Consider the following 27,981-nt stretch of genomic DNA (forward strand, 5'->3'; position numbering starts at 1 on the left):
TACGAGCATGTATGTAGCAATAACAGAACCTAATAAAAACGAAAGAGAACACTGTATTCGCACACTGACTGAGAGGCGCGTTCTGTGAGCGCTCTTTGAGTGAGTGCGCACATAAACCTGTCGGCTTTCAAGTAGCCTACTGGACAAGACTTTCGTGATAATGCATGGAGTCAGTGACATTTCCGTCAACTGTCTCTGGACTCGGACGGACTCGAGATATTTTCCGAGTCCGAAAGGCTCGAGTCCGAGTCAAGTCCGAGTAAAAATGCATCCGAGTCCGTGACAAGTCCGAGTCGCCTAAAAATTGTACTCGAGACCGGACTCGAGTACGAGTCCGAGTACCCCAACTCTACTGTAGATCTAGACTAAATGTTAATATGCATTAATTCATCTCACTCGCAAAAAACAGATTCAGTATTCATCAAAATTAATTAAAACGACGCAAACTTGCAATAATTAAATATGTTAAATAACACAAATAGGCCTATGTAATTAATCCCGATTTATTAACCAATGTCTTTGCTGCTGACATTTGATTATCCAGTTCAACCATACTAATAAGCAAAAATGACTTCAGATAAACTAACGTGTGCTTCTGTGGTTTTTTATTGCTGAAGAGTGTTGATCTTTTTTCTCATGCGTTCTACTGTACAGACGTGCATTTATTTTTCCTTCAGCCTGAGGCTTATTCATTTCACTTTTTGGTGTGAAAGTGCTTTTACATTTTCTAAAAACAGAACTTTTTATTTTAAAAACAAACAAGCAAGCCCTGCCCAGAATTAAAAAGTAATGTGAAAGGAACGCAAAAGTAATTCGTTACTTTTTACGGAGTAATGCAATATTGTAATGCATTACTTTTAAAAGTAACTTCCCCCAACACTGTACACTCATATAGTAACCATGATAAAATAAATACCTTGAAGTTTTTATGCTCAGTGTAGATTCATAATGTTTAATAATTTTGTAACTTGGGCAATGCTTTTGTTGAACAGAGGGAATTTAGGGAGTTAGGCCTATTTAGACTGCATAAAAGAAGGTGAAAGTGATTAATGTAGATTTGACAGAACGTAGTGGAAGTGGGAGTTTAAAAGCAATATTCTTCCACTGTCTTAAGGCTCGATTCTGCCAAAAGTTAACCCTTTCTCGAAGCACTGCAACCAAACGAGGCGTCGAACGTGACCAGTGACGTCATTTCACTAAAACGATACAAGCCTCGGTACGAAACTCCGTCTGGAAGTACCTGACATTCTCGATACAAGCTTTAAAGCCTCGGGATCAGGCGTAACATCACTAGGAGTTGCCTCCTCTGACTAATGCGCTAAAACGATCGGAAAAGCAAACTTTCTAATACAAATGGAAAAATCTAGCTATATTTCATACTTGCAAAAACATGTGTCAACGTAAACGCTTAACACCAGGACTGTAGGAAAATTTTTAACTTGCTCATAGTCATTAGAGGGCAGTAAGTACTGCTCTGCAGGTGCTACTGTTGCATGCGTATGTAACAATCAACGTAAACAAATCGTCTAAATATACATATAGTTGGTCAGTAGTTGCCTCTAGACGAGTGTGGGGGTCTGTATGGAATCAGGCTGATGTGTCTACAGACTTTGTGTCCTTATGCTTGTGTCATAGCTTCCTTTATTTTCTGAAAGTAATGCGTTTGGCCAGAAATGTTGAGATTACAGGACTGATATCACGGTGCTTTTGAAGCTAGAAAAGAAGTTAGTTATATAGTTATCTGAAGAATTGCAGGAATGGTAACCGAGTCATAAACTTCCTCATTTCCAAAACAAACTCTATGCGTGTGCGTGCGCGTGCGTGTTTTTAATAAATACCCTGTAGTGCAGTAGGGCTTGGTTAGCACAGATTTGTCTGCATACAGGTAACTTCATGATCTTCTTTTCTCTGTTAATATCATCCTAATGTGTAGCACAGTTTTATTCAATAGCACTAACAGTGGTTGTGGTAATGAGGGTGATTATACAACATAACCTTTGAATTTTATATTGTTTTGTGTGTGCGTGCATGTAGTTTCTTAATCACTAACTCTCCCTAAGTAGTTAAATATAGTTAAAATTTATATACCAGCTCTTTATTTTTATTTAACCAAATATGTATTGCACTCCAGTTAGATGGGCAATAATGTTTGAGTTATTTGAAACAATAATGTTTGAGTTATTTTCTTGGTTTCATGAAGAACACAGATCTGTGCTTACTTCCCATACTTGACCGCAGTGAAGAAGAGCATTATTGTGTGTGCTGAAAAGACTATTGTTACTATTGCTGCCTTTGATATCTTTCAAAGTTTGTGTGTTTCTGAGCTGGGAAGGTTTTTAGAAATGCTGTGCATCAGGTTTTGCGGCTTTAATCCATTTGTTACTGTAAATTAGTTTGAGGCGGAAGAGGTGTTTGTTTATTTTAAAAAATTATGGTTACAGTCTTACGTCAGAGTTGACAAGATCTTTGTATTAGACAATACATTATATACACCATTTCCTAGATTGTTGTTTTTTTGAGACTAATGAGTCTAAACTGGGTCAGAAATGTTCATATTTTTAACTCAAACTAATTATAATGATTCTAAATCATATTTAAACAAAAAAAAAAAAAAAAAAAAAAGAAAAGAAAAGTGGAACAAATTTCAATTTAGTAAGGAAATGTCAAGATGGTTTAGAGCTGTGCCAAGAAAAAAGATCAGATAGCCCTGTGTTTCATAGATGTTTTCTTTTCAATATTTTAAAGATACTACACACAAAAAGGTTTTCCGTTTTGTTTTTAATTAATTGACCAACTCGCTTCAATAATTAATTTATTCATGTCTTCTGCTTTCTTCATAGGTGCACACAACATAATCCCAAAACATGGCCTTAAAGGTAAATTGTGTGTCTGTGAATGTGGTGTCTTTGTCTGATAAGTATTCTGTTCTATTAAGTTCCTGCTGAATATATATTAACGTTTAAAATGTTTTGAGTCAGTAAAGAAAAATGTATCTTAAGCTCATCAAGGCTATATTTATTTGATTAAAAATACAGTGAAACACTCATATTGTGAAATATGAATACAGTTTAATGTAATATTTAATAAAAGTGTTTACTATTTTTATTTATTTAAAAAAAAGTATTTAATGGCAAAGTTCTAATATTGTGATATGCTGATTTGGTGCTCATTATCAATGCTGAAAACATTTTGTTTTAAAAAAGAAAACATTTTAAACATTAGAAATGTCTTTAATGTCACCTTTGATCAGTTTAATGCATTATTGCTGATTAAAAATATTGACTTCCCTACTGACCCCAAACCTTTGAACAGTGGTGTATTTATTTATCATTTTCATCAACAGTTGTTTGTATGTAATGGTTAAATGTCTTCCAGCAGGAGGATCTGTTGCGAGATATGCAGAAGTGTTTTATCAACCTGAAAGCTGAAGAGGATAGAAAAGAGACAGTAAATTGGAGAGAACGGTGTGTGCATAAGAAAAAAACATACTGATGGATAATGTTATTTTGGTGTGTGTGCTTGCATGAGCCTTCACTGAAAAAGAAATAAGAATTGTTGTCCCTAATAATATTAATTTGTTTATGTTAGTGAGGACAGTATTGATATCCAATGTACAGACTTTCCTGATTTCTCAGAGGATTTCCGTCAGATTGTTAAAGCCGGCTGGCTAGAGAAAACTCCTCCGAAAGGGTAAGAAACAACTGTGACATATATGTCTTCTACAACTTTTCTGACATCCTGTGGTTTTGTTTGTATTTTTATTATTTGTAAGTGTTTTAATACTCGTGTTTGCATTTTCAGTGGGAAGATTTATCAGCGCCGATGGGTGCAACTGGATTCAGAATATTTGAGATATTTTCAATCCATAAAGGTAACAGAAATAAATAAATGGGCCAGATTTTCTTCTATCCCTACGTCCATTCTGTAATCTTGTGAGGAAGTATCATAATCAAAAAGAGATTTAAAATATCTCATAATCTTGAACTACAAAGATTATTAAGATTCTTCTATTCAGATTAAATCTATTTGACCATATTTCCTAATTCACTAGACACTAGTTTCCTTCCAAAATGACTATAAAAAGTCCTGTCGTGCTTTGATTTACTTGAAGGAAGTTAAGTATTTACTGTACAAACATAAGTCAAACAATGATCGGAATGAAGAGAGGGGTAATGACCATCATGAAAATCAAAGGTGTATGAAAACTGGAATGTATATCTGCTTTTTGGTTTCGCTTTATCAGACTAGCACATTTTTGCCATTTAGCAAGTCATTCAATTGCCCGATATTCAGTTTAGGCAAATGTGACACTTGTTTGGATGTTAAAAATGGAAAAAAGTGGAGATATACAATCACTCTGAGATAAAAATCAAAATAATAATAGTAATAATAATACTTTAAACCACTGCCAGTCCTTTGCAATCCAAATCTATAATTTATTATCATAATCATCACTACTACTGAATGACCTCTTTCAATTTTGGCTAATACAGATTATCCAATTATCATATCAAGTCAGATAACCATTAAATGGCCAACATTATTATTATTATTTTATTTTTTTTTTTTTTGTTTTGTTTAAATAAAAAGCACTATAAATAAGCTGTCATTTTAAACACTGCAGGTGAATATAGGTACCAGAACATTATAATGTACAGTATGAAAAATTGATATTCATTTTGAGGTTTGCTAAATATAAACATTTAACAGTGTTTACAAATGATTAGGTGTTTCAAAAACGTATTTTAACAGAGCGTTCTATGATGACGAAAGTAATTGGGGAAAATAAGGGGACAAATAAATTTGAGTTGACATACCTGTGTAGCACCTTGTGTGTAAAAAATGTCTCTCTCTCTGTAACAGGAAGTATACTCTAAAAGGATGGTGTCTCTGGGATCTGTTGATAAGGTGGTCAGTGTTGGAGACTTGAGATTTGAGCTCCGCAGTCAGAGCCGCACTTTCCTGTTTCGGGCGGAAAGCACTCGTGCGTTTTCTCCTGACCTGTCAGAATGTCTACTACACATCTTTGTTTATACATTCAGACTGCGAATGATTTGCGTACATTTTTATTGTATGTCTATTTTTTTTTTTTTGCAGAGGAAAGAAATGACTGGGTGTGCTGTATTGAAAAGATTCTGAGTGATCGCAAACAACATCTGGAGCCCCGGAATTTGTTCTTTAGAAACGGAAGTGTGAATATTAGTTTCGAGGGCTACATGGAGATGTTGTCACCACGCACCAAAGTCTACACACTTATTAGCAAGGACAAACTGTTCATCTTTAAGAGCCATGAGGTGTGAGTCTGAGTGTGAATGGATGCCTTTCTAAATGTGTTTGTGGGTTTATTTGATTATTTACTTGTGTTTGTGATCTGTATAGGAATATTTTCAGGGTGTAGGCATCACTGATATAGACATGCGAATGGCCAATGTGAGAGATGGAGAAAACAAGCGTTCTTTCACGCTCACCACTCCGTACAGAGCATTCAGGTAAACACTGGAGCTTTTCACATTTTTCACAAACTGGAAGGCACTTGTTCAACAGTGTTATTTTAGTAATATTTATTTACTATTATAGCTTTTATTGATATTTTGAATTAGCTTTTATTTATTTTATTTTAATTTAGTAATTTCATTTTTTTTTTTTTTGTAATGTATTTTTGTATAGTTTTAAATATATTTTCATTCCGGTTATAGTAATTTTAGAACTTAGAACTTTAACTATTTTTTTATTTAAGTTTTTCATTTAACATTTATATTTGAAAGTCTGCTTTATTTCAATTAGTGAACAACATTTTTTGTAGTTTTAAGTTTAGTTAACAATAATAACAGTATTGCGAAGCTCTAATCACAGTGTTTATATACATTTTGATTTTTTTTTTTGTAGTGTCAATTCACATACCAGTCAGACAGTCCTTTCCTGTTTTGTGGAAAGCTCTGGGCTCACTACACTACAATGTGAACCAAAAGCAGAAATAAAATAATTGATTTAGTAAGGTTTTTATACAAACAGCTAGTGTAAATTAGCTTTATGGATGTGTAGATATAAATAGAAATATTATTTTGAGAGGAACAAATGCAACTGTCCAAGTGTTATTCCCTGAGGTTTCTTCAAGCAGATTAATTAAGCTGTACACAAACGATCTGTAACGAACGAATTGTAAACCTGTCACAAACAATCTTCTTTATACTGCTTTTTAATGTAAAGAAATTTCTTATGCTCATCAAAAATTGTGAAATATTATTATGATGTAAAATAATGTATTTCTATTTTAATATACATTAAAATCTCATTTATTCCTGTGATCAAAGCTAAATTTTCTGCATCATTACTTCAGTATTCAGTGTCATGTGATCCTTCAGAAATCAGTCTTGTATGCTGATTTGTTACCAATGTTGTTGATGAATAAATGAACAAAAACAAAACACTTTTCTAGCAATATACACTTCCGTTCAAAAGTTTGGGGTCAATGCATTTTTATTCTTTCAATGCATTTTTATTCTTTATTCTTTTTTTTTTAAAGAAATGAATACTTTTATTCAGCAAGGATTGATAAAATTGATTAAAAAAAGTGATAGCAAAGACTTATTGTTAGAAAAGATTTATATTTTGAATTGAGTTTTTTTTTTTTTTTTTTTTTTTTTTTTTTTTTTATTCATCAAAGAATCTTAAAAAAAGTATCACAGGTTCCAAAAAAATATTTGCCAGCACAATTGTTGCCAACATAGATAATTCTAATAATAAATCAGCATATTAGAATGATATGTAATGGCTGATGAAAATTCAGCTTTGCATCACAGGAATAAATTATATTTTAAAGTATATTAACATAGAAACATTGTGATAACATTTTGCAATATTACTGTTTTTTTCTGTATTTTTGATCAAATAAATGCAGCCTTGATGAGCATTAGAGACGTCTTTAAAAAAACATTACAACTCTTACTGATCCCAAACTTTTGAAAGGTAGTATACATACTTAATGAAGGTCTGTCAGGGCTTTAAGGATGGCATAGGTTGACATGACTTACTTGACAAAGCAAAATAGTAAGGCCCTTAACTAAAGATTTTTCTGGTCGACTAGTAGTCATTCATTTTAAGCATTAGTCGACTATTAGTCGCACGTTTATTAATAAACCATACAAATCGTTAATTTAAATAATAAAAGCTTGCCAGAGTGCACCTGCAGATATAAAACAGCAGGGAGACTTCATTAATGTTTTAATAAATTACTGATAAACTTGTGCTTTCTTTTTTTTTGACTTAAGAAATGAAGTCGGTGACACTGACTCGTCATCTCCGCAGTAGTGATGTGCCTGTATGCATGTTTTATACGGATTACATTATTTTCTATTTGAATTGGTTCATTTAAAAGTAGACATTTCACCCTCTCTCTGTATATTTTTCATGTCTGTAAGGCAAGTATACATAGTTTTGAAGTTTTGCGCTCAAGTTTAGAGACTGAGACAGCAGAAAGCGCATCCTGTTTGCTTTCATTATGTCATTTCATTATTTTACAAAAGTGCAATGTTTTGTTGTTATTCTGAGTGCACACACGTGGAGTCTTTACAGATTCAAAAGATGTATTACTTTTATCTGTATGACCAAAATGACGGAGTATTTTAAGAGCAAGTGACCGCACCGGTGCCTCTATCTGTCATGCAGTGAGTGTGCTACTATTCAGCTTCCACAGTCCGCACAGACACTTCAGTAGGGCAAATTTTTTAGGTTAACATTAGATTGAGCTGTCGAAGTTGTTACTACTTACATATTTTAGATGATAAGCCATATATGAGGTTGATGAATGATAGGTGAGCTTTTCGATGTCCTGCCTGATGTGTTATATTACCACATAGACCAGCCATTAACAATCTGTCTGTCATGGACTGCGTGATTTAGCCACTTCCTGTGGACATTTTTCTTCTGTGACTAAGCGACTAATAAAATTTTGGTCGATCAAGCCTCTTCTCGTCGACTACTGGTTAGTCGTCTATTAGGGGGCAGCCCTACAAAATAGATAAGAAACTTAATAATAAAACTGTAAACTACCTGACTGCATTCATAAAAAACACATGCACAAGTCTCTTAATTGCATTTGTATGTTTTCCTCTCTCTCTCTCTCTCTCTCTCTCTCTCTCTCTCTCACTCTCTCTCTGCAGTTTTATGGTGGATTCAGAAAGTGAGAAGCAGAGATGGTGTGAGGCGCTTACTGAGTGTGTGAGTCGCGCTCTGTCCTGTGAAGGGTTGTGTGAGAGCATTTGGCGTGTGCCATCAAACCGTTTGTGTGCGGACTGCAGCTCTTCGATGCCGGAGTGGGCTTCAATCAACCTGTGTGTTCTGCTGTGTGAAAAGTGTGCAGGTACATTCAGACACCTACACAAATATTAACAAATGACAGCTGTTGAATGTACTGTATGTGGGCTTATAAATATGTACACATTTGTGTTAAAAGGTGCACACAGAAGTCTGGGCCAGAATGTGTCAAAGGTTCGCAGTCTGAAGCTGGATGAACGAGTGTGGACTGATGACCTCATCAGGGTACAATGAATATGATGCATTCAGCCACAGTTACATCTGAGTTATATTCATGCTTTGCAATTGCTATTGTGCCCTTCTCTTTCAGTATGATACATGATAATATCATTATGTGTTGGCAGGTTTTCCTGCTGCTGGGTAACGGCAAAGCAAATCAGTTCTGGGGTGCAAATATTCCCCCGAGTGAGAGTCTCTGTTCGAGCGCGAACAGCGAGAAACGTCTTGAACACATCACAGCAAAATACAAAGATGGAAAATATCGCAAATACCACATACTCTATGGCCAGCAGGAGGCGCTCAACAGTGTTAGTCAAATCAATACAAATGCCAAACAAATAACAGTAAATGCAAATCAAATTAAGGTTTTTCTTCATGTTTGGTTGCTCTGGGTTTCTTAGGCTCTGTGTTCAGCGGTGCAGTCTGGTGATTTGTTGGAGACTCTCTCGCTGCTGAATTGTGGGGCGGATATCAACTGCAACACTGGTATCCCAGAACTCCCTACTCCACTGTCTCTGGCCAAACGCAGTGGCCAAACAGTACAAGCAGAGCTGCTTATGCAGAACTTGAGCACAGGTGCACAAATAAATATACAAAACCATAATGTACATGTGTTTAGATAAAACGGTTCACACTCATCTTGATTTGTTGTTCATCAGAGTCGTTTACACGAGTGGATAAAGATGTCTCCATTCGATCTCAGTGTGGCTATCTTTTTAAGACCGCTTCATCAGCTCGGCCAATCACAGATCACAAAACCAAAGCAGGTATGTTGAGTCCCTATGGCTTCATTGATTAAATAAATTGCTGTATGATGACTGGCTATTGATTGTCAATGATATTAGGTTTTGTGTGTTTGTGAGGATGTGTTTGACTTCCAAAAAACGCTCACTGATGCTCCAGAAGGAAAAATTATGAATTAAGAGCTGGGGGGTGAAAACTTTTTGAATTTGAAGATCAGGGAAAATGTAACCTATTTTGTCTTCTGGGGAACATGTAAGTATCTTCTGTAGCTTTGGAAGGGCCATACTAAATGAAAAAAATATATATGATATTTAAGTAAAATAAAAGTTTAAAAGAGTACACGCTTGGCTTTTAATGCATTGCTTTTCCTTCTGAAGCATCAGTGATCATTTGAATCTTCTGTAATAGTTGCATATGAGTCCCTCAGTTGTCCTCAGTGTGAAAAGATGGATCTCAAAATCACACAGTCACTGTTGAAAAGGGTTCAAATACACAAAAATGCTGAAAAAACACAGAATTTGTGGGACCTGAAGGATTTTTCTGAAGAACAGTGGTCAGTTTAACTGTTCAGGACAAACAAGGGACTCATGAACAACAATTACTAAACAAAAAAACACAGCTGTGGATCATTCAGGTCACAACACAGTATTCAGAATCCAGTATATGTAAACTTTCAAATACTTTTAAACTTTTAAATAATTATAAATATAAAATTATAAAACTTCATAATTGTAGAATAAACAAAATTTCAAATTTGTTTTAACTTATGTAATTGCATTTAAATTATATGACCCTTTAAACTGTTTTTGGAAATGGTAAAATGTCATGCTATAGGTGTTTTAGGCTTTTAGCTGTGAGTTAATCTACAAGTATTCATGGCAAATTCAAATATTTTTCAATTACAAATGACTGAGTAACAATAAATATAACAATAAACATATATTTTGTGTTGGAGTACCTTGTCTATGTTTATGAACCTTATTGTTGTGAATATTGTAGATTTCACTCAGCGTTGGTGTTCTCTTAATGATGGAATGTTCAACTACTTTAAGAGTGAACAGAGTCACAATAAGTGTGGTGGCATGAAGACCAGTGAAATCATCTGCGTGTCTGTCAACAGCCCAGGGAAACATGGGTAATAAACTCTTAAATCCAGAACTACATTAGTTCTGTTAGTGCCATATTTACCATGTCGTCTCTAATTGGCTGGCAGCTATGAATACACATTTGAGCTGTACTCAGAGGAGGGGAGAGTCTACCTATTTGGATCTGATGATGGCAGCATTGTGAAGAACTGGATCCGAACTATTGCCATGGTGATGAACTGTTGCTTATTTGAAGGACAAACAAGTGCTTTAGAGTAGAGGTTTTAAAAGTGGACCACAAGGGGGGGCTAAGATATCAGTTTTGACATTACAGGGATAAATATCATTTTAAAATCTATTCAAATAGAAATTGGAATAATATTTTACTGTAATGATATTTTAGAATATTACTATATTAATATACTTTGTAATATTACTGTTTTACTCTGTGTTTTTTAGTAAATAAATTTGTGAATGTAAGAAACATCAAAAGATCAAAAACATAAACATATTTCTATTTTGAACTAAAAAAAATTGTTCACCCAAAAATGAAAATTATTTCATTAATTCTGTCCTCATGTTGTCCCAAACCTGTAAGACCTTTGGTAATCTTCAGAACACAAATTAAGATATTTTAATGAAATACAAGAGCTTTCTGACCCTGCATAGACATCAACGCAACTACCGCGTTCAAGGCCCAGAAAGGTAGTAAGAACATGTTAGTCTTTGCCACACATTCAGGTGGATCAGAAGAAGCGGAAAAGCTTCATAAAATTAAGGTTGAACCACTCATGTCACATGGATTATTTTATCAATGTCTATACCACCTTTCTAGGCCTTGAACGTGGTAGTTGTCTGGCTGTCTATGCAGGGTCAAAAACCTCTCGGATTTCATCAAAAATATCTTAATTTGTGTTCTGAAGATGAATGATGGTCTTACAGGGTTTGGAACGACATGAGGGTGTGTAATCAATGACAGAGTTCTCATTTTTGGGTGAACTATCCCTTTAATGTATTGGAGTTGGACACAAATGAACTCATCCACTTCTCTTCCTTCCCTTTCTTCCCTCCATTTAGGCTGTGCTGCCTCCTGCACTGTTTGATGTGTGTGGAACCTGTGAACGTCTGGGTCGCCTGCGCTGCGCTGAGGGCAATCATGGCATTGGTTGGTTTTGCTTGAGCGGCTTCAAACTGCAGGTGTTACTGGAAGACAATGTACAAACAATCGACCTCCGCAAGCTAGTCACACTTAGTGAGTTACAGCTCATACACAAAAGTCATGTGCTAATCTGAGACCGTATGAAAACGTGGGTGTCTGTGTAAATTTACTCTGAGTGCGTATGTGTCCGTAGATTTCTCTGACAGTGCTGGCTCCATGGTGCTTGTTTGGAGAGGTGGGCCTCTGCATTTGCTGGCTGACCGCAGGCCTCATTTTGTGGGCTGGCAGACCTTCATTCAGCAGAGATCTGGTGCTGGAGATCAGCCACTATCACAACAGCAACTCACTGAAGTGGGTGTCCCTGTGACTGTTGACCGTTGCCTGGACCATATAACACGTAACGGTATACAAACACACATTCAAATTACAGAAGAATGCACAAACATTCTGTTATAGAAATTTGCTACAGTGTTGTTGCCACAATATTGCTATGAAGTTAAGGTGTTCTGGGTGTTTTTTTTTATGTTGACATAGTTACTGTGGTGTTCTAGGTGATTGTTAGGGCAGTCAACCTTTTTGTTTTATTTACTAGCTATTGGCAGCTATTGTACTCTATTAAATTCTAATTAATTGCTAGATACAAGTCTCTTTCTTCATAGTGCCACCAATTAAATTACACCTTTGTATGTAATGATTTTCTCTTAAAAGTAAGGAAGTAAACTGGAAATTTCCAAAATGAATGCCAAAATACAAATGTAATGTCACATTTATTTCTTTCAGGACTTATGTCATCAGGAATCTACCGAAAGAGTGGCATTAATTCTCGTGTGACCAAACTGCTGGAGAGGTTTCAAAATGATGCACGAAGTGTAACAATGCTTGAGTCAGACTATTCTGTGGATGACATGGCTAACACGCTGAAACGATTTCTCAGGGAGGTTAAAGATGGAGTGTTTAATGGACAAGAAAACAGCGACAGCTGGCTTAGAGCAGCAGGTGAATAAAACTGGAGTAATGTGAGATGAGATATTTAATACTAGATAGAAAGCGGGAGTAGTTGAACACTATTGTAGCATGTTTTTTAACTCTCCACAGGTCTGAAGGACAGAGGTGAGAAGGTTCATAGATACCAGATTCTCCTTTCAAACCTCCCAGAAGTTAACAGAGAAACACTCAAAGCACTCATACACCACCTGGTTTGGTATGTTAAGTCATGTGACCTGCTCAGCTGTCTAATAAAAACCACAACATACTACCAAAACCACTATAAAACAGTACACTTAAAAAATAAAGGTTCCAAAATGGTGTTTTTGCTGATGCCATAGAAGAACCATATTTGGTTCCCCAAAGAACCTTTCAGTGAACAGTTCTTAAAAGAACCATTTTGAAGAACATTTTAAAAATCTAAAGAACCTTTTTTGACTATAAAGAATCTTTTCTACATTTGAAAGGTTCCATGATTGTTCAAGGTTCTTCATGGAACCATCAATGCCAATAAAGATCCTTTATTTTTAAGAGTGTACACCTTCTTTTGCAACAAAGAACCTTTTGTAAAACAGAAGGGTTCTTCAGATGTTAAAGGTTCTTTATTATCCTCAATAATTTTCTTTCTGATGACCATTAAGCAACTAGAGTTAAAATGTTTAAAAAGTTGTTTTGAATATTTCTGGTACTCCATTGATTTGAACTGATCTGTTTAAAGCAGGAGCAGAATGTAGTTATTGTTATTAGTACATCCAAAAACTTGACTTGAAATGTCTGCTTTGTCAGCGTTCAGCACCTGTCTGATGAGAATCAGATGACTATACGAAACCTTGGTATCGTATTCGGTCCAACACTTTTTCAGACTGATGGAAAAGATGTCACAGGATCTCAGGTGGTGGAGGAACTGATCCAAAACTACTGCAGCATTTTTAATGTGAGTCTGTCTTTAATATCGGTACTAACTGTACAGTTAAAACTTCAAAACTAATTATTAGTTAAACCTGGGGTGCCCAAACTTGGTCTTGGAGGGCCGGTGTCCTGCACAGTTTAGATCCGGCTTGCCTCAACACACCTGCCGGAAAGTTTCTAGAATGGCTAGTAAGAGCTTGATTAGCTGTCTGTCTTATTGGGGTTGGAGCTAAACTCTGCAGGACACTGGCCCTCCAGTACCGAGTTTGGGCACACCTGACCTAAACCTTGAAAGGTAAATTCCCTTTTTTCTTCTTCCAAACCATGTCTTACTTTTAAATTGTGTTTGTGTATATATATATATATATATATATATATATATACAGTGGGTACGGAAAGTATTCAGACCCCCTTAAATTTTTCACTCTTTGTTATATTGCAGCCATTTGCTAAAATCATTTAAGTTATTTTTTTTTTTCCTCATTAATGTACACACAGCACCCCATATTGACAGAAAAACACAGAATTGTTGACATTTTTGCAGATTTATTAAAAAAGAAAAACCGAAATATCACATGGTCCTAAGTATTCAGACCCTTTGCTCAGTATTTAGTAGAAGCACACTTTTGATCTAATACAGCCATGAGTCTTTTTGGGAAAGATGCAACAAGATTTTCACACCTGGATTTGGGGATCCTCTGCCATTCCTCCTTGCAGATCCTCTCCAGTTCTGTCAGGTTGGATGGTAAATGTTGGTGAACAGCCATTTTTAGGTCTCTCCAGAGATGCTCAATTGGGTTTAAGTCAGGGCTCTGGCTGGGCCATTCAAGAACAGTCACGGAGTTGTTGTGAAGCCACTCCTTCATTATTTTAGCTGTGTGCTTAGGGTCATTGTCTTGTTGGAAGGTAAACCTTCGGCCCAGTCTGAGGTCCTGAGCACTCTGGAGAAGGTTTCCGTCCAGGATATCCCTGTACTTGGCCGCATTCATCTTTCCCTCGATTGCAACCAGTCGTCTTGTCCCTGCAGCTGAAAAACACCCCCACAGCATGATGCTGCCACCACCATGCTTCACTGTTGGGACTGTATTGGACAGGTGATGAGCAGTGCCTGGTTTTCTCCACACATACCGCTTAGAATTAAGGCCAAAAAGTTCTATCTTGGTCTCATCAGACCAGAGAATCTTATTTCTCACCATCTTGGAGTCCTTCAGGTGTTTTTTTTAGCAAACTCCATGTGGGCTTTCATGTGTCTTGCACTGAGGAGAGGCTTACGTTGCTCTGCTATAAAGCCCCGACTGGTGGAGGGCTGCAGTGATGGTTGACTTTCTACAACTTTCTCCCATCTCCCGACTGCATCTGTGGAGCTCAGCCACAGTGATCTTTGGGTTCTTCTTTACCTCTCTCACCAAGGCTCTTCTCCCCCTATAGCTTAGTTTGGCCGGACGGCCAGCTCTAGGAAGGGTTCTGGTCGTCCCAAACGTCTTCCATTTAAGGATTATGGAGGCCACTGTGCTCTTAGGAACCTTAAGTGCAGCAGATATTTTTTTGTAACCTTGGCCAGATCTGTGCCTTGCCACAATTCTGTCTCTGAGCTCTTCAGGCAGTTCTTTTGACCTCATGATTCTCATTTGCTCTGACATGCACTGTGAGCTGTAAGGTCTTATATAGACAGGTGTGTAACTTTCCTAATCAAGTCCAATCAGTATAATCAATCACAGCTGGACTCAAATGAAGGTGTAGAACCATCTCAAGGATGATCAGAAGAAATGGACAGCACCTGAGTTAAATATATGAGTGTCACAGCAAAGGGTCTGAATACTTAGGACCATGTGATATTTCAGTTTTTCTTTTTTAATAAATCTGCAAAAATGTCAACAATTCTGTGTTTTTCTGTCAATATGGGGTGTTGTGTGTACATTAATGAGGAAAAAAATGAACTTAAATGATTTTAGCAAATGGCTGCAATATAACAAAGAGTGAAAAATTTAAGGGGGTCTGAATACTTTCCGTACCCACTGTATATATATATTAAAAGTTAATAATAATAATATGTATTCTAGAGCTGTTGGACATATTTTGCGGTAAAAATTGAATACATACTTCATTCACCTGTGCATGTCACATCAGCAATTCATGGGGAATCATCAGTTGAAAAAACAAACAAACAAACACATTTTTCCATTGGTCCCTCAAACCATATTCATTTGTGGAGAGGTGCAGGGATAAAGTGCAATCAAAACAGTTTTCTTCCCCAAGTCTTATGTTTTATGTTTTAATTGTTATAGGACCCTAAGTTACATAGTGTGACTTGAAAGTATATTGAAATTTGATTCATGCTGACATATCCACCTTATTTTTCAACACGGAAGTGCACCGTTTTCTGTGAATGTGCGAGACTTCCAGGTTATTAGCCATTGTTGGGAAATGACAAGAAGAATAACAAGTAGTAAAAATAAATGATAAACGGTAAAACTGTTTGCACTACAAGCCAGTGTGCTCATAGTTAAGATAGTACATTAAAATAATATGGTAATACACACCAGTTTGCAATATCAACCAGCAAAACAAGCTTTTTTGTACAGCTAAAAATAGCTGGAAGCTGATGAGACCGGAATCCAGACACAATAAATTTACAAATGGCCACGCCCGCTCTTATGGAAAAAATAAGGTGGATAGACCAACTGATGCACTTATGAATAATACGTATTAATTTAGAATGCTGGTCAAATGCTGTTGATAAATTGTTGACAAAAATGATGACTGAGGTAAATCTTCTGTTGCAGGTCTCAGAGTCAGACCTTCAGAGGCAGCTAAACATGACATCTGAAATCCTGAATAAGCACAAGTCCCAGGTCAGAGGACATGGACATTTACAATATTATGTTAAAAGCTTTTTTAAATGCTGTTTTGCCATACATAATGAAATATCTAAAGAACTTCTCATGTTGAATTCCTGGCTTTGACATTACTGAATAGTTCAGTAAGGCTGAAAAATAGTTTTGTTTAGCTGGTATTTGACATTAACGGCTGGCTTTGTTATATTTCAGAGGCCCTTAAGTCGAACTCCTTCCAGCACCATTTGTGCTGTTTACCTAGAGAAGATAGATGAGGGTGCGGAGGTGCTTGTTCAGGTGGATTTTTAATTTATGCACTTCCGTACTTTACTTTTAGACATCTTCTCAGTGTAAGATCTTTGTAGATGAAGATTTTCTTTGTGTGTACTGTGTGTGTTAGATTGCAGCAGATATGACAGTAGTCAAGTTGGTTTCTGTGGTTTTGGAGCTTAAAGGAATTCAGCAGGCCAATGAAGAATTCTGGAGCTGCTATGAAGTTCTAGAGAAAGACAAAATGGGTGAGTTTTCATCCTATTCTGAAAGTGGCATTGATCAATAATGCAAATAAGATAAGCAATAAGAATAACCTTTCCTGTTTTTTTATTTTCTGATTAATTTATTAATTCTAATTGATTGTAAGTGAATTGTTACCGGATGAACAAGATGAGAGGCGAGCGGATCCATACGCGAGCTTTTATTACATGGGCGAGACAAAGACATAGTCGTACAGGCAGGGTCGAGACAGGAGCAGACAGGTATATCACAGGCAGTCGAAGAGAATAATCCAATAAACCAGAGCGATAGTCCAAAAGGCAGGCGGCTAGACAGTCAAAATGAGAAAACCAGGCGGGAAAGACAAAACACTAGGGACTAGGAACTTGGAACCAGAAACTAGGGAAACGCTAACAATACAACAAAACAACAATACAACAATCCGTGAAGTGCACTGGGAAGGACCGGGGCTTTTATAGAATGCCTGATTGGTCACGGGGGCTGACGCAATCAGTGCGGTGGAGGATGGGAGATGCAGTCCGGAGTGTGGTGCAACAGTCAGAGTGTGTAGGTGAGGTGAGAGTGACATCTGGTGGTGAGCCGACAACGGGACACCGACCAGATTCGTGACATGAATTCTAAGATAATTTGCTTTATTGGTGCTGCTTTAGTTCTATGTTAAGAGACAACAGCTACCCATTTCAAAAGTAAATCGACCTAAACAAAATTCCACATAAAACACAACTTTGCGAAAACCAAAAACATGGTGTCACAGTATAGGCCAATTCACACTGCACGCAAATGGCAACAAACACAGTTGTCGGGTTTTGTCGTATCAGTATGGTACCCCTGTTGCCATCTGTTGCCTTTGATATTTGATTTTGCTGACTGAACAAGTTAAATCAGTGTTTCTTGGGTCATGGAAAGTATAAATAGTAACTGTAGAGGACTGGATTGGGATTGGGATCCCACGGGTCCGAGGTGATTTGGCGCATATCAAGAATGATGGAGCTACATAAACTCTAGGGTTTCTGTCGTAGTTGTGTTACACAGTGTTTGGTCGTACACTAATTGGTCTATCGGTAAGCCCTGCCCCCCTTAGTTACTCTTGCTAACTCGGACAAACAAACGGAATTGCTAACTGTCTTACAATGACATCTGTCAGTGTGAACCTTGTCCCAAGATGTTTCTGATAAATTCTGGACACAGAAGGCCCACCTCTCCATGAGGAGCATTCAAGTGAGACTTAAATATGTCATGAAGGGATATTTAAAGGATTTCAAAATAAATATGGTGGGTAACTAGATTTGGAAGCAAGGGTTTACAGATTGCAATGCAAGCGGGAGAAGCCTCATGTTACGGTCGTCACGATCACAGATGACAACATCCAGAATCAACACTATTCATGTACTGCAGTGTAAGATTAAATTAATTTACATTTAAATAGTTTAATATGGAGAGGCACTGAAATATAGTGCTTCGTTTGTGTGTTTTTGACCTACACTGTACATGACATGAGAACAGTTAGCTATTTAGGTTTGTACGTTAGCATGGACACACTAACTTTATTGTAAGCTAATTTTAGCCTGAGATGCCTTGCTGAAGCTTAAGCAGATTTTGCTTGAGCTGATGAAAATAAAGCAATAAGCCCCAAGAAGCCATGGTTTACAGTTAATTTATAAAATCTAAGGGACATGATGCAAAGCGCTGTTAGGCACAACCCCTTTTAGGTGTTATAATTTAACTGTAAACCACGGCTTCATGGGGCTTATTGCTTTTATAAAATGGTTATTCCATATACGTAGTAAACAGCCCAATGTACGGTCAGAAATTCAGCTGGAGTGGGATCAAGAAAATAGTCCCTGAATGTCAGAGGTTCCCAACTGGGGGGTCGCGGCCCCCCTGGAGGATCACTGAGACGCCCTAGTGGGCCGCGACCCCCCGGTTGGGAACCTCTGACATAGCTTAAAATTGATTTAAATATTATCCTAAAATTGTTTAGTTTCATTATTAATGTGTTAAATTAAAATGATCAAAGCACTGCCTCTCTTGTGTTCTGTGATTGATTGCTTCGGACTCCCCTGGTGAAGAAAACAGCATATGCTGGTAGGTATGTTTTGATGCTGGTTTAAACTGGTCCTTAGCTGGTTTATGCTGGTCCTTTGCTGGTTTAAGCTAGTCCTTTGCTGGTTTAAGATGGTCATGTTTGCTTAAACCAGCAAAGGATCCTAACCAGCATCAAAACTTACCTAACCAGCATATGCTGTTTTTTTCACCAGGATCGGTGCAGCAAGCCTCATCGCACTGTTAAATACATACTGAACGACGAATCAAAACTTCCAGCCGCTTCAAGCAAACTACATCTCTCGACTGCATGAAGCAAACCGCGGCGCTAATGTAAAGGTAAAGATGATTAGAGCTGTAACGAACTTGCGCGTGCCTAATGTATGGAGTGAGTCGTACATGAGGCATGTAGAAGTCCGCTATTGATTCCCAAACTATGCACACTCTCGGGGCTTTCCCTAGTATTTTTGCGTGAAATTTCAATATATTTGCATAGTCGTCCAAATTAATGTTCTGTGAGTGTCTTATAATGTATGCTCACCCATAGAGGATAATCTTGTGAGGCTCAGTGGTGTTTATGCACCTTAGCATCAGACGCGCTCTGACGGTGGAACTGTTGTTAACTGATCACGTCTTCGATGAACTGCCTTGATCGATGTGTTTCAACAGATTTAGAATGTATTTGCTGCATTTTTCATTTGTATGTTTATTTTTTAATGGATACAAACAATTCAGTTCAAAGGGACAGGTTCAGTGACTGGTCTTTTGCCATCTCCCTGTTGTCCTGTTTGGCCGTTCACTTTTTTCACTCTGAAGTTGTAAAGAATGACTGAATTAAAGAAGTCAGGTGCTTTAAATCTATATATGTAAATATATTATTTTAAAAAGTTAGAACTGAGCAGAGGGTTTTCTTTTAAGTTACAAAGTATGGCTTTAATTTAAAGTTTGTTTGAATTTTGAGGGTTTTTTAACATGCAGTAGAAGAATAAAAAGACAAAACAGATATTTTGGTTAATAGAAAAGGTTTAAAAATAAACCTCTGTCTCTTTGCTGTGGAAGTACAGTATAAGAGGAAATGTCAGGCATGGGGGGCCTTGCAAAATTGACCAGAGAAGGAGGGGGGCCCCGGAGTGAAAAAGGTTGGGAACCCCTGGTGACTGTTTGATGTACTCAGTGATTAAGAAATTCAGTTGGTTGAATGTATTCATTCTATTCTGATTTGTTTTATAATAGAGAGAACGCTGCATTACCAGGAAAGAGTGCTGCCAATCTATTTCTCTCTTAGTTGTCAGTCTCACCTGCTGATCAAGAGGAATCACTTTATCTTCAGCATCATGAGGTTCCTGGGTATGTTTCGTCACACAAACACCACTGCAAAAATATCTAAAAATACATATAAACACATAAGATATAGATGTAAATTCTCATTTGCAATATTGTAAATGCTTTTTAAGAACACATTTTATTTTTGTAAAGAAATTCACTTATTAGCCATACACATTTGGCTCAAAAAAAGGTTATTAAGGTCACAAGAAACATTTTTGACTCAAATGTGTGTCCAAACATAAATTACATCCTATGTAATTACATCCTATTTAATAGCCTACTTTTTTACTTTTTTAATAGCCTTTACATTGCTTAAGTTGTTTTAACAGCAGTGCAATAGTTGTTTGCTTTTGTGGGTGTGTGTGTGTGCAGAGGATATAGAGAATCTATGTAAAAGTGGACCATTGCGTGTTTGTGAGTTTAAAAATGAAAGTAGCAAGAACTTCCACACTCGTCACTGTGAGCTTTCTGGCACCACCTTTAAACTGCACAAGGAACTGCAGGTGTGTGTGTGTGTTGTTTGTAAACTTGTACAGCTGTAGTATAATCAAACAGTAGGAATAAGCATATTAAAATTAAAAAAACTTCTGTTCTTTCAGGGTTCTCCATGTGAGAGAGAATATCCTGTGAAAGAGCTCAAGCTCTATCATGGTTGCCGGAGCAAACTGCATCCACCCACACCGTAATAAACTGACAGCACCTTAACGCTACCTCTACTCAAGAGCTTATACTCTCACTCATAAGCAGGGATGCAAACTGACAGGATGTTGTTATGTGCAAACACATTCTTAAAGGGGTCCAATTATGCTTTTTCACTTTTTGAATTTTAGTCAGTGTGTGGTGTGTATGTTTGGGCAAAAAAAAGGTCTACAAAGTCCACTCTGAAGATATTTAATTTTTTTAAAAAAAAAAATCTTTTCAAGAACTACAGTGAATAGCTCCTTTGGACTACAGTGTTTGTTTTCCGGGTGCTGTGATGTCACAAAGTGGCCCATTAGAATGTTGTTAAAATAAATCCCGCCTACGGAAATTTAAATGGTTGGGGGGTTGGGGGCGTAGGGACGAGGTGGGGGATTAGTCTAACTTTAGTAAATTCATAAACTTGCACTAGACTAAACTAAGCTAATCAGTGATGATGTTCTTTGATAATGTTCTTTGCTCTTTTTCTGTAGCTGCTTTTAAGCATTATAATTAGTAACTTACAATGTTTTTATTCAGTTGTTGTCATGTTAAACATGAATTAAGTCATAATAAAAAAACATTAGGTTGCTTTTAGCCTTATGCCAGAGCTGGTTTTGGGCAATGAAATTAAATAAATTAGCATGATAATATCATGTATCTGCGATCTTGCATGTTGACGATAGGACCCAATACTACTGTAGCGTATTATTTACTCACCCTCCATGTATCCTAGGTGTATATGACTTTGTTCTTTTAGACGAATGCAATCGGAGTTATATTAAAAATTATCCTGGCACTCCCAAGCTTGAAGTTTCTCTTCATCAGTCCAAAACAAGTCCTACAAAGTGCATCCATCCATAATAAAAAGGGCCTCATATGGCTCTGGGGGTGGATGGGGGATTGTGCAATAAAGGCCTTCTGTAGTGCATCGATGCGTTTTTGTAAGAAAAATGTCCATATTTAAAACTTATAAAAGTGATTTAAGAATCACTTTAATCTAGCTTGCGCTAACAGTTGTACACAGAACTTGCTGCTTTGGCAGGGGGCAGTGGCAGTACTGAAGCACCGTCTAAAGCTGTTCGCTAATCACAACGCACTAGGAGAGCTAACTAATCACAACACATTTCGTTTTTCGGAAGGCGGGCCTTCATCAAACCCAGAACTAATTGAGCCATTTGTGCCAGGCTGGGGAGAAAGGTATTGTAATAATGTAAGTTATGTGAAAAATAATGCATTTTTCGAACCACCAAGCATGAGAGCATGTTCTACTACACCCCCAAAACAAATTCAAGACTTTGTAAAAGAGCATAATAGGACCCCTTTAAAAATGCACTTCTGACCACAGCAGCAGCAGCCAAACGTAACAATGACATGACTGAAAATGTTACTGTACTGTATGAAAAATTACTGTACTGTATCTGTACAGGGTGCAAATATGTTTTTCAGTCTGGTTCTAATGAGAGCACCTGGAGATTTGGTTTGGCGCTCATACTATACATAGTGTGACCTATTTTTTTTTTTTTTTTTTTTTTTTTTTTTTTTTAAATAAAATAAGCAAAATGATAAAATGTGGTAATACTATTATATAAAATTAAATTAAAAAGTATGTATTAAATAAAATACAATTATTTTATAGTACAATTAAAACATGCTAATATTAAAAAAAAATTCTGTTTTTTAATTAATTAATTATTTTTATTAATTTTGCATAATTTTTAAACCTAAAATGAGCAAGCTTTTACTTTGGTGGGTTGCAAGTGTATGTGCACCCCTATAAAGATATGGTAAAAAAGTACAAGTAGTACGCTACTTCAGCAAATCCACATTCAGCAAATGTTAGGCAGCTTTGTTATTTAAAGTCATTTGCATCCTTGTTTAAATATATTAAAGAAATATCCTTATACCTTAACATACTTTTTTAGAGATACAGTTTGTAGTGTATAAAATATCTTTAATTTTCTTTACAGATGGGGACTTACACTAATTCATGACAAGCAGCAGTGGTGAGTCTGTAGGGATGTGGTTTCTAGTTCCTGTCCTGGTTGCTCTGCACATTTCTCTCTGTTTCTCTCTAGCAAAATCATTCCGTTCAAGCAGCTGTCGCTTGACAACCTGATGATCTAACTACGGTGTGTTGAAAGAGACAGACACGCAAAATGTGGTGCGGAAGCAGCACCGGAATTGAGAACCACATTAGTAAGATTAGTGTGAGACTTGTTGCTTTACATGCTTCACACGGACTCTTTTGAAATTTTGTGTGCTCTCAGAAGCAGAAGTCATCATAGTTGTATATAAACTTCTGTAGCAGTGAACAGGAGTGTCGCGATTTAGCTCAAAAGGGAAATGTATATAAATAATTACAATTAATTATGATTAATTACAATTATTTATATTAGCTGCCAGTAGTTACTGTAGCAGAATTAATTTTCCATCAACTAATCTGTTCGTCCAGCGAACATTCTGTAAACTTTTTATATCAACTCTGAGAAATTATATTTTCTTGGCCACAGAAAATAACTTTCTTAAAGTTCTCGAGTCTTAAAGTAGCTCGAATCGGAATCGTAAAGGGACATTAATTTTGCAAGGCAGAATCAGAATCAAAACTCATGTAATTTGTGCACAAGAACTTTATTAACTAAGGACTGACACATAACTAATCTAAACAAACAAACATGAAATCACTCACACATAGGGGAAGGGTCAACGAAAAGCCATTAGAGAGAGACAAGGAAATGACGCTATGAAACAGTCAGTTAACCACCTGAGTGAAACCATCAGTGCTGTCTATAGCTTATACTAAACCTCTGTTTTGTTTAGTTAAATGTACGATACTTGCATTGCCTTGGTCGTTGAACAAGTGTCCAAATGCAGTCTCGGGAGAAAGTCTTGATGGTTTATAGCAGTGGTGGTTTTGGAATCACAATCACTGTTCCGAAGAGTGATGAACTCCAAAGATGTTCTGACTCGATGGTGACTGGGAGTTTCTTCCCATGTGAAAAGCGTAGAAGAACCAAGAGCTGAGAGGGACCCAGCTGAAGTCCTGTGATCTCTGGGGAATGGAAAGACAAGGCCACAAGGCCTGGCGCACGCTTAGGGAAGTCCCGACGAGTTCTAGCTCATCCTCTTCATCCTCCCGATGAGAGAAATGTCTGTTCGAGGACATTTCCATGAAGATGAATTCCAGGGTTGAGTGAAAATGTCTGGTTCTTTGTGGTCGAGAGCCACAGCTCTATATGTTAGGGCCCGTCGGGCCTGCCAGGCACGTCGTGCCGGCTCAGGCTCCCCCGTGGGTTCCTCCACACGGGCAGCAATCTGAAGATTTTGCAGACGAGAAGAAGAAGAGACTGAGAAAGCGTGTGCATGATGCTTTTAAGGTTTCTGGAAGTTACACCTCCAGGAGGTCCGAGAGCCAAAAGCGAATTTCACCTTTGGAAGGAAAGTTTACGACTTTTTGTCTGTGAGCATGGTATTTTGCATATGTAATTCGATTGGGTGTTGATGCAAAAACTACTAAGGATTTTTAAAACACTAATATGTTGCAAAGGTCTAGATGCTACAGGAGGCTACATCAAATAAACAGTGTCAAAATTGACTGTCACTTCACAGCCTCTGTAGTAGAAACTCTCTCAGCCTTGTAACAGTGTTTTTATTCTCAGTATGAGTTATCGTTTTGCATGTGACCAGAAATATTTAGTTGATTTACAGCTTTGTTCGGACTTGTTTTGTTGTCATAGACAATGATTTTGAAGTTTGCACTAGATAAGCTCTTGTTCAGTTTTAAAAGCACCAAAGACTCCTGCATGCTACATCTGCCTATAATTATTATTACAGATTATAATACTTATTTTACTAGTTGGTTATATCTTTGAACATTTAACTGTAATTAATAATTATTTCATAGCCAATTAAAATGTTACTGCCTCTCCATATCACTGAGACACAAAGTGAGACACATCTCACTTTGTATCAAACTCCATATCAAAGTGAGACACATCTCACTTTGTATCTGCATTTTATTTTCTTTAAGGTATCTGTGCTGTGAGAATGAGGATGAATTGACTGAATGGACCGCCACATTTTACAGCATCCAGGTATCACCTCTGTCACACAATTTTGAAATCATATATATTAAATTCTAGTTAAATATGTAAAAATTCTAGTTCTACAACATGTATAAAAAACAAACAAATATGCATTTTTATTGAACCAACTAAAAGGTTTAATTTCTTATTCATAGTATAATGGTGACATCTGGCCCTCCTGGTGAAAAAACTGAAAGCAGCAGATGGGTTGGATAACTGAAATTGCTTCTGATGGAAGAAACTAAAAAGAAGAAAAAATGAATTAATACTGGCTAATGTGACATGATGAAATTCCTCTTTAATTCCTGTATCTTTGGCAACAATTCCTCTAAGTATACCCTTGTTTTGTCCATTATTCTGAATGTTATGTACTGTATGCTGAGTTAAATGCATACTGTTTTAAACAAAATTTCCAGTACGGATTTAGAGAGTATTAAAAACAATTGTGTTTCAAAGATACATGCGTCTTAAGGGCTTGAAACAACATGAGGGTGAGTACTGTTTTGTTAAGAACTGGCAGATGAACATTTTATTCATTTTATTTATTTATTGCCATAACCTACACTCTTAAAAATAAATGTGTTTGCAGATAGAAGAACCATGCCATAGAAGAACCATTTTAGTTCCCCAAAGAACCTTTAACTGAATAGCTCCTTTTTGAAGAACATTTTAAAAATCTTAAAAGATTATTTTTAAGAGTATTGTTGTTTGAATTTTTGCTTGGTGAGCTCATCAACAGTGATAACATACATTGAGAAAAACAACACACATTTATAAATGCATATCAGATTTTTGCCCAAGTCCTGAAAGTAGACAAAGAGAACTCAATAAGAAACAAATAAGACAAATATCATTTTCTTTGTCATTTATTTATTCAGGAAAATGATCTAATATTACATATCCATGAGTGGCAACAATTGAATCTTTAAGACTAACTGTTAACTTGAAAATAAAATTAGAGTCCATGTGTTCAGAGGTTTTTTTCAAACAGTGGAATGACTATCAGTTATCAGTGTTCCAGTGCCCATTCACATCCCTGTGCTACCCGGAGAGACTGACCATTCACTTGCTTCACGTGCTTTTCGCTATTGTCTGGACACTACACAATGTGTCACTACAAACTGTTTATACTGCACTTGCAAACCAAATCCTGTTTTGACAGAACAATCTGACCACACAGGATGGAAACACAGGTGTTAAATAGCTGAGCGAATGAGCTATAGCTGGCGCAAATCACACTAACAATCACAGCGAGAATGAATCTGTGAATCCATGAACCGTGACAAGGAGGACCTCAGAAAAAGATCTCTAAAGATTTAGTCCACTTCCAGAGCAAAAAATTACAGATAATGTACTCAGTCCTTGTCATCCAAGATGTTCATGTCTTTCTTTCTTCAGTCGTAAAGAAATTATGTTTCTTGAGGAAAACATTTTAGGATTTCTCTCAATATTGTCAACTTCTATGGTGCACCCAAATTTGAACTTGAGTATTTAGATGTACCTTAACTGTCATGACCAGAAAAAAACACAGTTCACACAGAGATAGACAAGATGAGTGTTTGAGGTTAAAAAGTATATAAATTGTAATTGTTAAAAAAAAAAAAAATCGTTTCACTAGATAAGACCCTTCTTCCTTGGCTGGGATTGTTTAGAGCCCTTTAAAGCTGCATTTAAACTGCATTTTGGAAGTTCAAAATTGGGGGCACCATAGAAGTCCTGGTTATGGTGAGTAATCCTGAAATGTTTTCCTCAAAAAACATAATTGCTTTACGACTGAAGAAAGAAAGATGTGAACATCTTGGATGACAAGGGGGTGAGAACATTATCCGTAAATTTTTGTTCTGGAAGTGAACTAATCCTTTAATCAGTTTTGTTTTGTTTTTTGTTTTTGTGGCTTTTAGTATGAATATGTTAGCCTTAAGGTTATCCACCTTTTTCTTTAACATGGAAGTAAGCCTATGAAACTTCCAGTTCATATTCATTGCATATTCATCACTACAAACGTCACTCATTCGAGGTAACTTATTATGTTTTTTTAGTCTGGCCCGCCATGACAGGTTCTCGAGAATTTTGCATTTAAATATTTGTGAGAAAGGGATTTTCTGGACTACATACAAAGACTACAAATATGTGCTGTATTATAGATGCAGGCTGTTGATCATACTGTAGGATTTAGGCATTGTGATTTTTCTTATTAGTGATATTGTGATATCTGATGTCATAGGGGTGTAACGAGTGAAAATGTTGTGGCTCCTTTAAGAGCGGAGCGCCATATGATAGAGAAGGTCCTGGCTGCAGCCTGCAGAACGGGGTGGAGCTGCATGTGGGGCAGGGCTACATGTGTCGCCCCGCCCACAAATTATATCATTGGTTAATGACGCCAACGCGTCATTTTATTTATCAACGCGATTTTATTTACACTCGTTTGTCGCTGCGTTGGTGAGTAGTTGAGCTACGAGTTTTGTCTTATTTGATTTGATTACAACATTGTGTTCATTATGTCACAGGTGGGCCTCTGCTAATAAAACAGTGATGTTAAACTGCTGTTTTGTATGACCAATAAAATGAAATACTCTAACTGCATGTTCTTTGAGTTTATTCCTTTTCCTATTCCTATTGTTTAGTCCAACGCTTTTGGACTTCCAACTTTCTTTAACATGAGGTAATCTCTATATTTTACGACGGCGTTTTAGTGCCACCTTAAAAAAAAAAAAAAAATCTAAGATTACGAGATTAAACTCGTAATATTTCGACAATAAACTCGAAACTACGAGAATAAAGTCGAAATGTTACGAGAATAAAGTCGAAATATTACGAGAATAAAGTCGAAATGTTACGAGAATAAAGTCGAAATGTTACGAGAATAAAGTCGAAATATTACGAGAATAAAGTCGAAATATTTCGAGAATAAACTCGTAGTAATACGAGATTAAAATCGTAGTATTTTGAGAAATAAAGTCAAAATTACGAAAATAAAGTCATATTTTTACGTGAATGTATTGCATGCTTCCATCCACAACACAAACCGACTGAAGCTGTCAGTGCAACCATTAATTGCAATGCCGTACGGCTTGAGTTTATCATATGAA

The 27,981-nt window shown here is 36.7% G+C and overlaps 1 protein-coding gene and 1 long non-coding RNA gene across 4 annotated transcripts; one reads left to right on the plus strand and one right to left on the minus strand.

The window, feature by feature from the left end:
* The first annotated feature begins 1,265 nt into the window (after window positions 1–1,265).
* Window positions 1,266–26,209, plus strand: arap1a (ArfGAP with RhoGAP domain, ankyrin repeat and PH domain 1a). Of its 3 annotated transcripts, none has more exons than XM_051110821.1 (29): window positions 1,266–1,885; window positions 2,841–2,876; window positions 3,376–3,464; window positions 3,589–3,690; window positions 3,802–3,871; window positions 4,864–4,984; window positions 5,098–5,294; window positions 5,380–5,489; window positions 8,160–8,359; window positions 8,453–8,538; window positions 8,658–8,840; window positions 8,934–9,108; window positions 9,192–9,299; window positions 10,276–10,411; window positions 10,490–10,592; window positions 11,439–11,613; window positions 11,714–11,923; window positions 12,301–12,516; window positions 12,616–12,721; window positions 13,291–13,438; window positions 16,197–16,265; window positions 16,461–16,544; window positions 16,648–16,765; window positions 20,037–20,150; window positions 20,502–20,632; window positions 20,729–20,811; window positions 22,778–22,813; window positions 24,838–24,901; window positions 25,048–26,209. In XM_051110821.1, exons 2-29 carry the CDS (start codon window positions 2,865–2,867, stop codon window positions 25,075–25,077), a joined length of 3,276 nt encoding a protein of 1,091 aa, XP_050966778.1. In that variant the 5' UTR covers window positions 1,266–1,885; window positions 2,841–2,864; the 3' UTR covers window positions 25,078–26,209. The 3 variants fall into 3 exon arrangements, with proteins under 3 accessions (XP_050966778.1, XP_050966779.1, XP_050966780.1); XM_051110822.1 differs by having other exon boundaries at window positions 3,379–3,464; XM_051110823.1 differs by lacking the exons at window positions 24,838–24,901; window positions 25,048–26,209 and having other exon boundaries at window positions 22,778–22,914.
* On the minus strand, window positions 16,609–22,904 carry LOC127165872 (uncharacterized). Its single transcript, XR_007827832.1, has 3 exons — window positions 22,790–22,904; window positions 20,102–20,186; window positions 16,609–16,746 (listed from the first exon to the last, which is right to left on the minus strand). It is a non-coding gene; the product is annotated as an uncharacterized LOC127165872 (long non-coding RNA).
* Window positions 26,210–27,981: the final 1,772 nt, after the last annotated feature.

This window comes from Labeo rohita, chromosome 5 (assembly GCF_022985175.1).
Source record: "Labeo rohita strain BAU-BD-2019 chromosome 5, IGBB_LRoh.1.0, whole genome shotgun sequence".
NCBI classification, from domain to species: domain Eukaryota; kingdom Metazoa; phylum Chordata; class Actinopteri; order Cypriniformes; family Cyprinidae; genus Labeo; species Labeo rohita.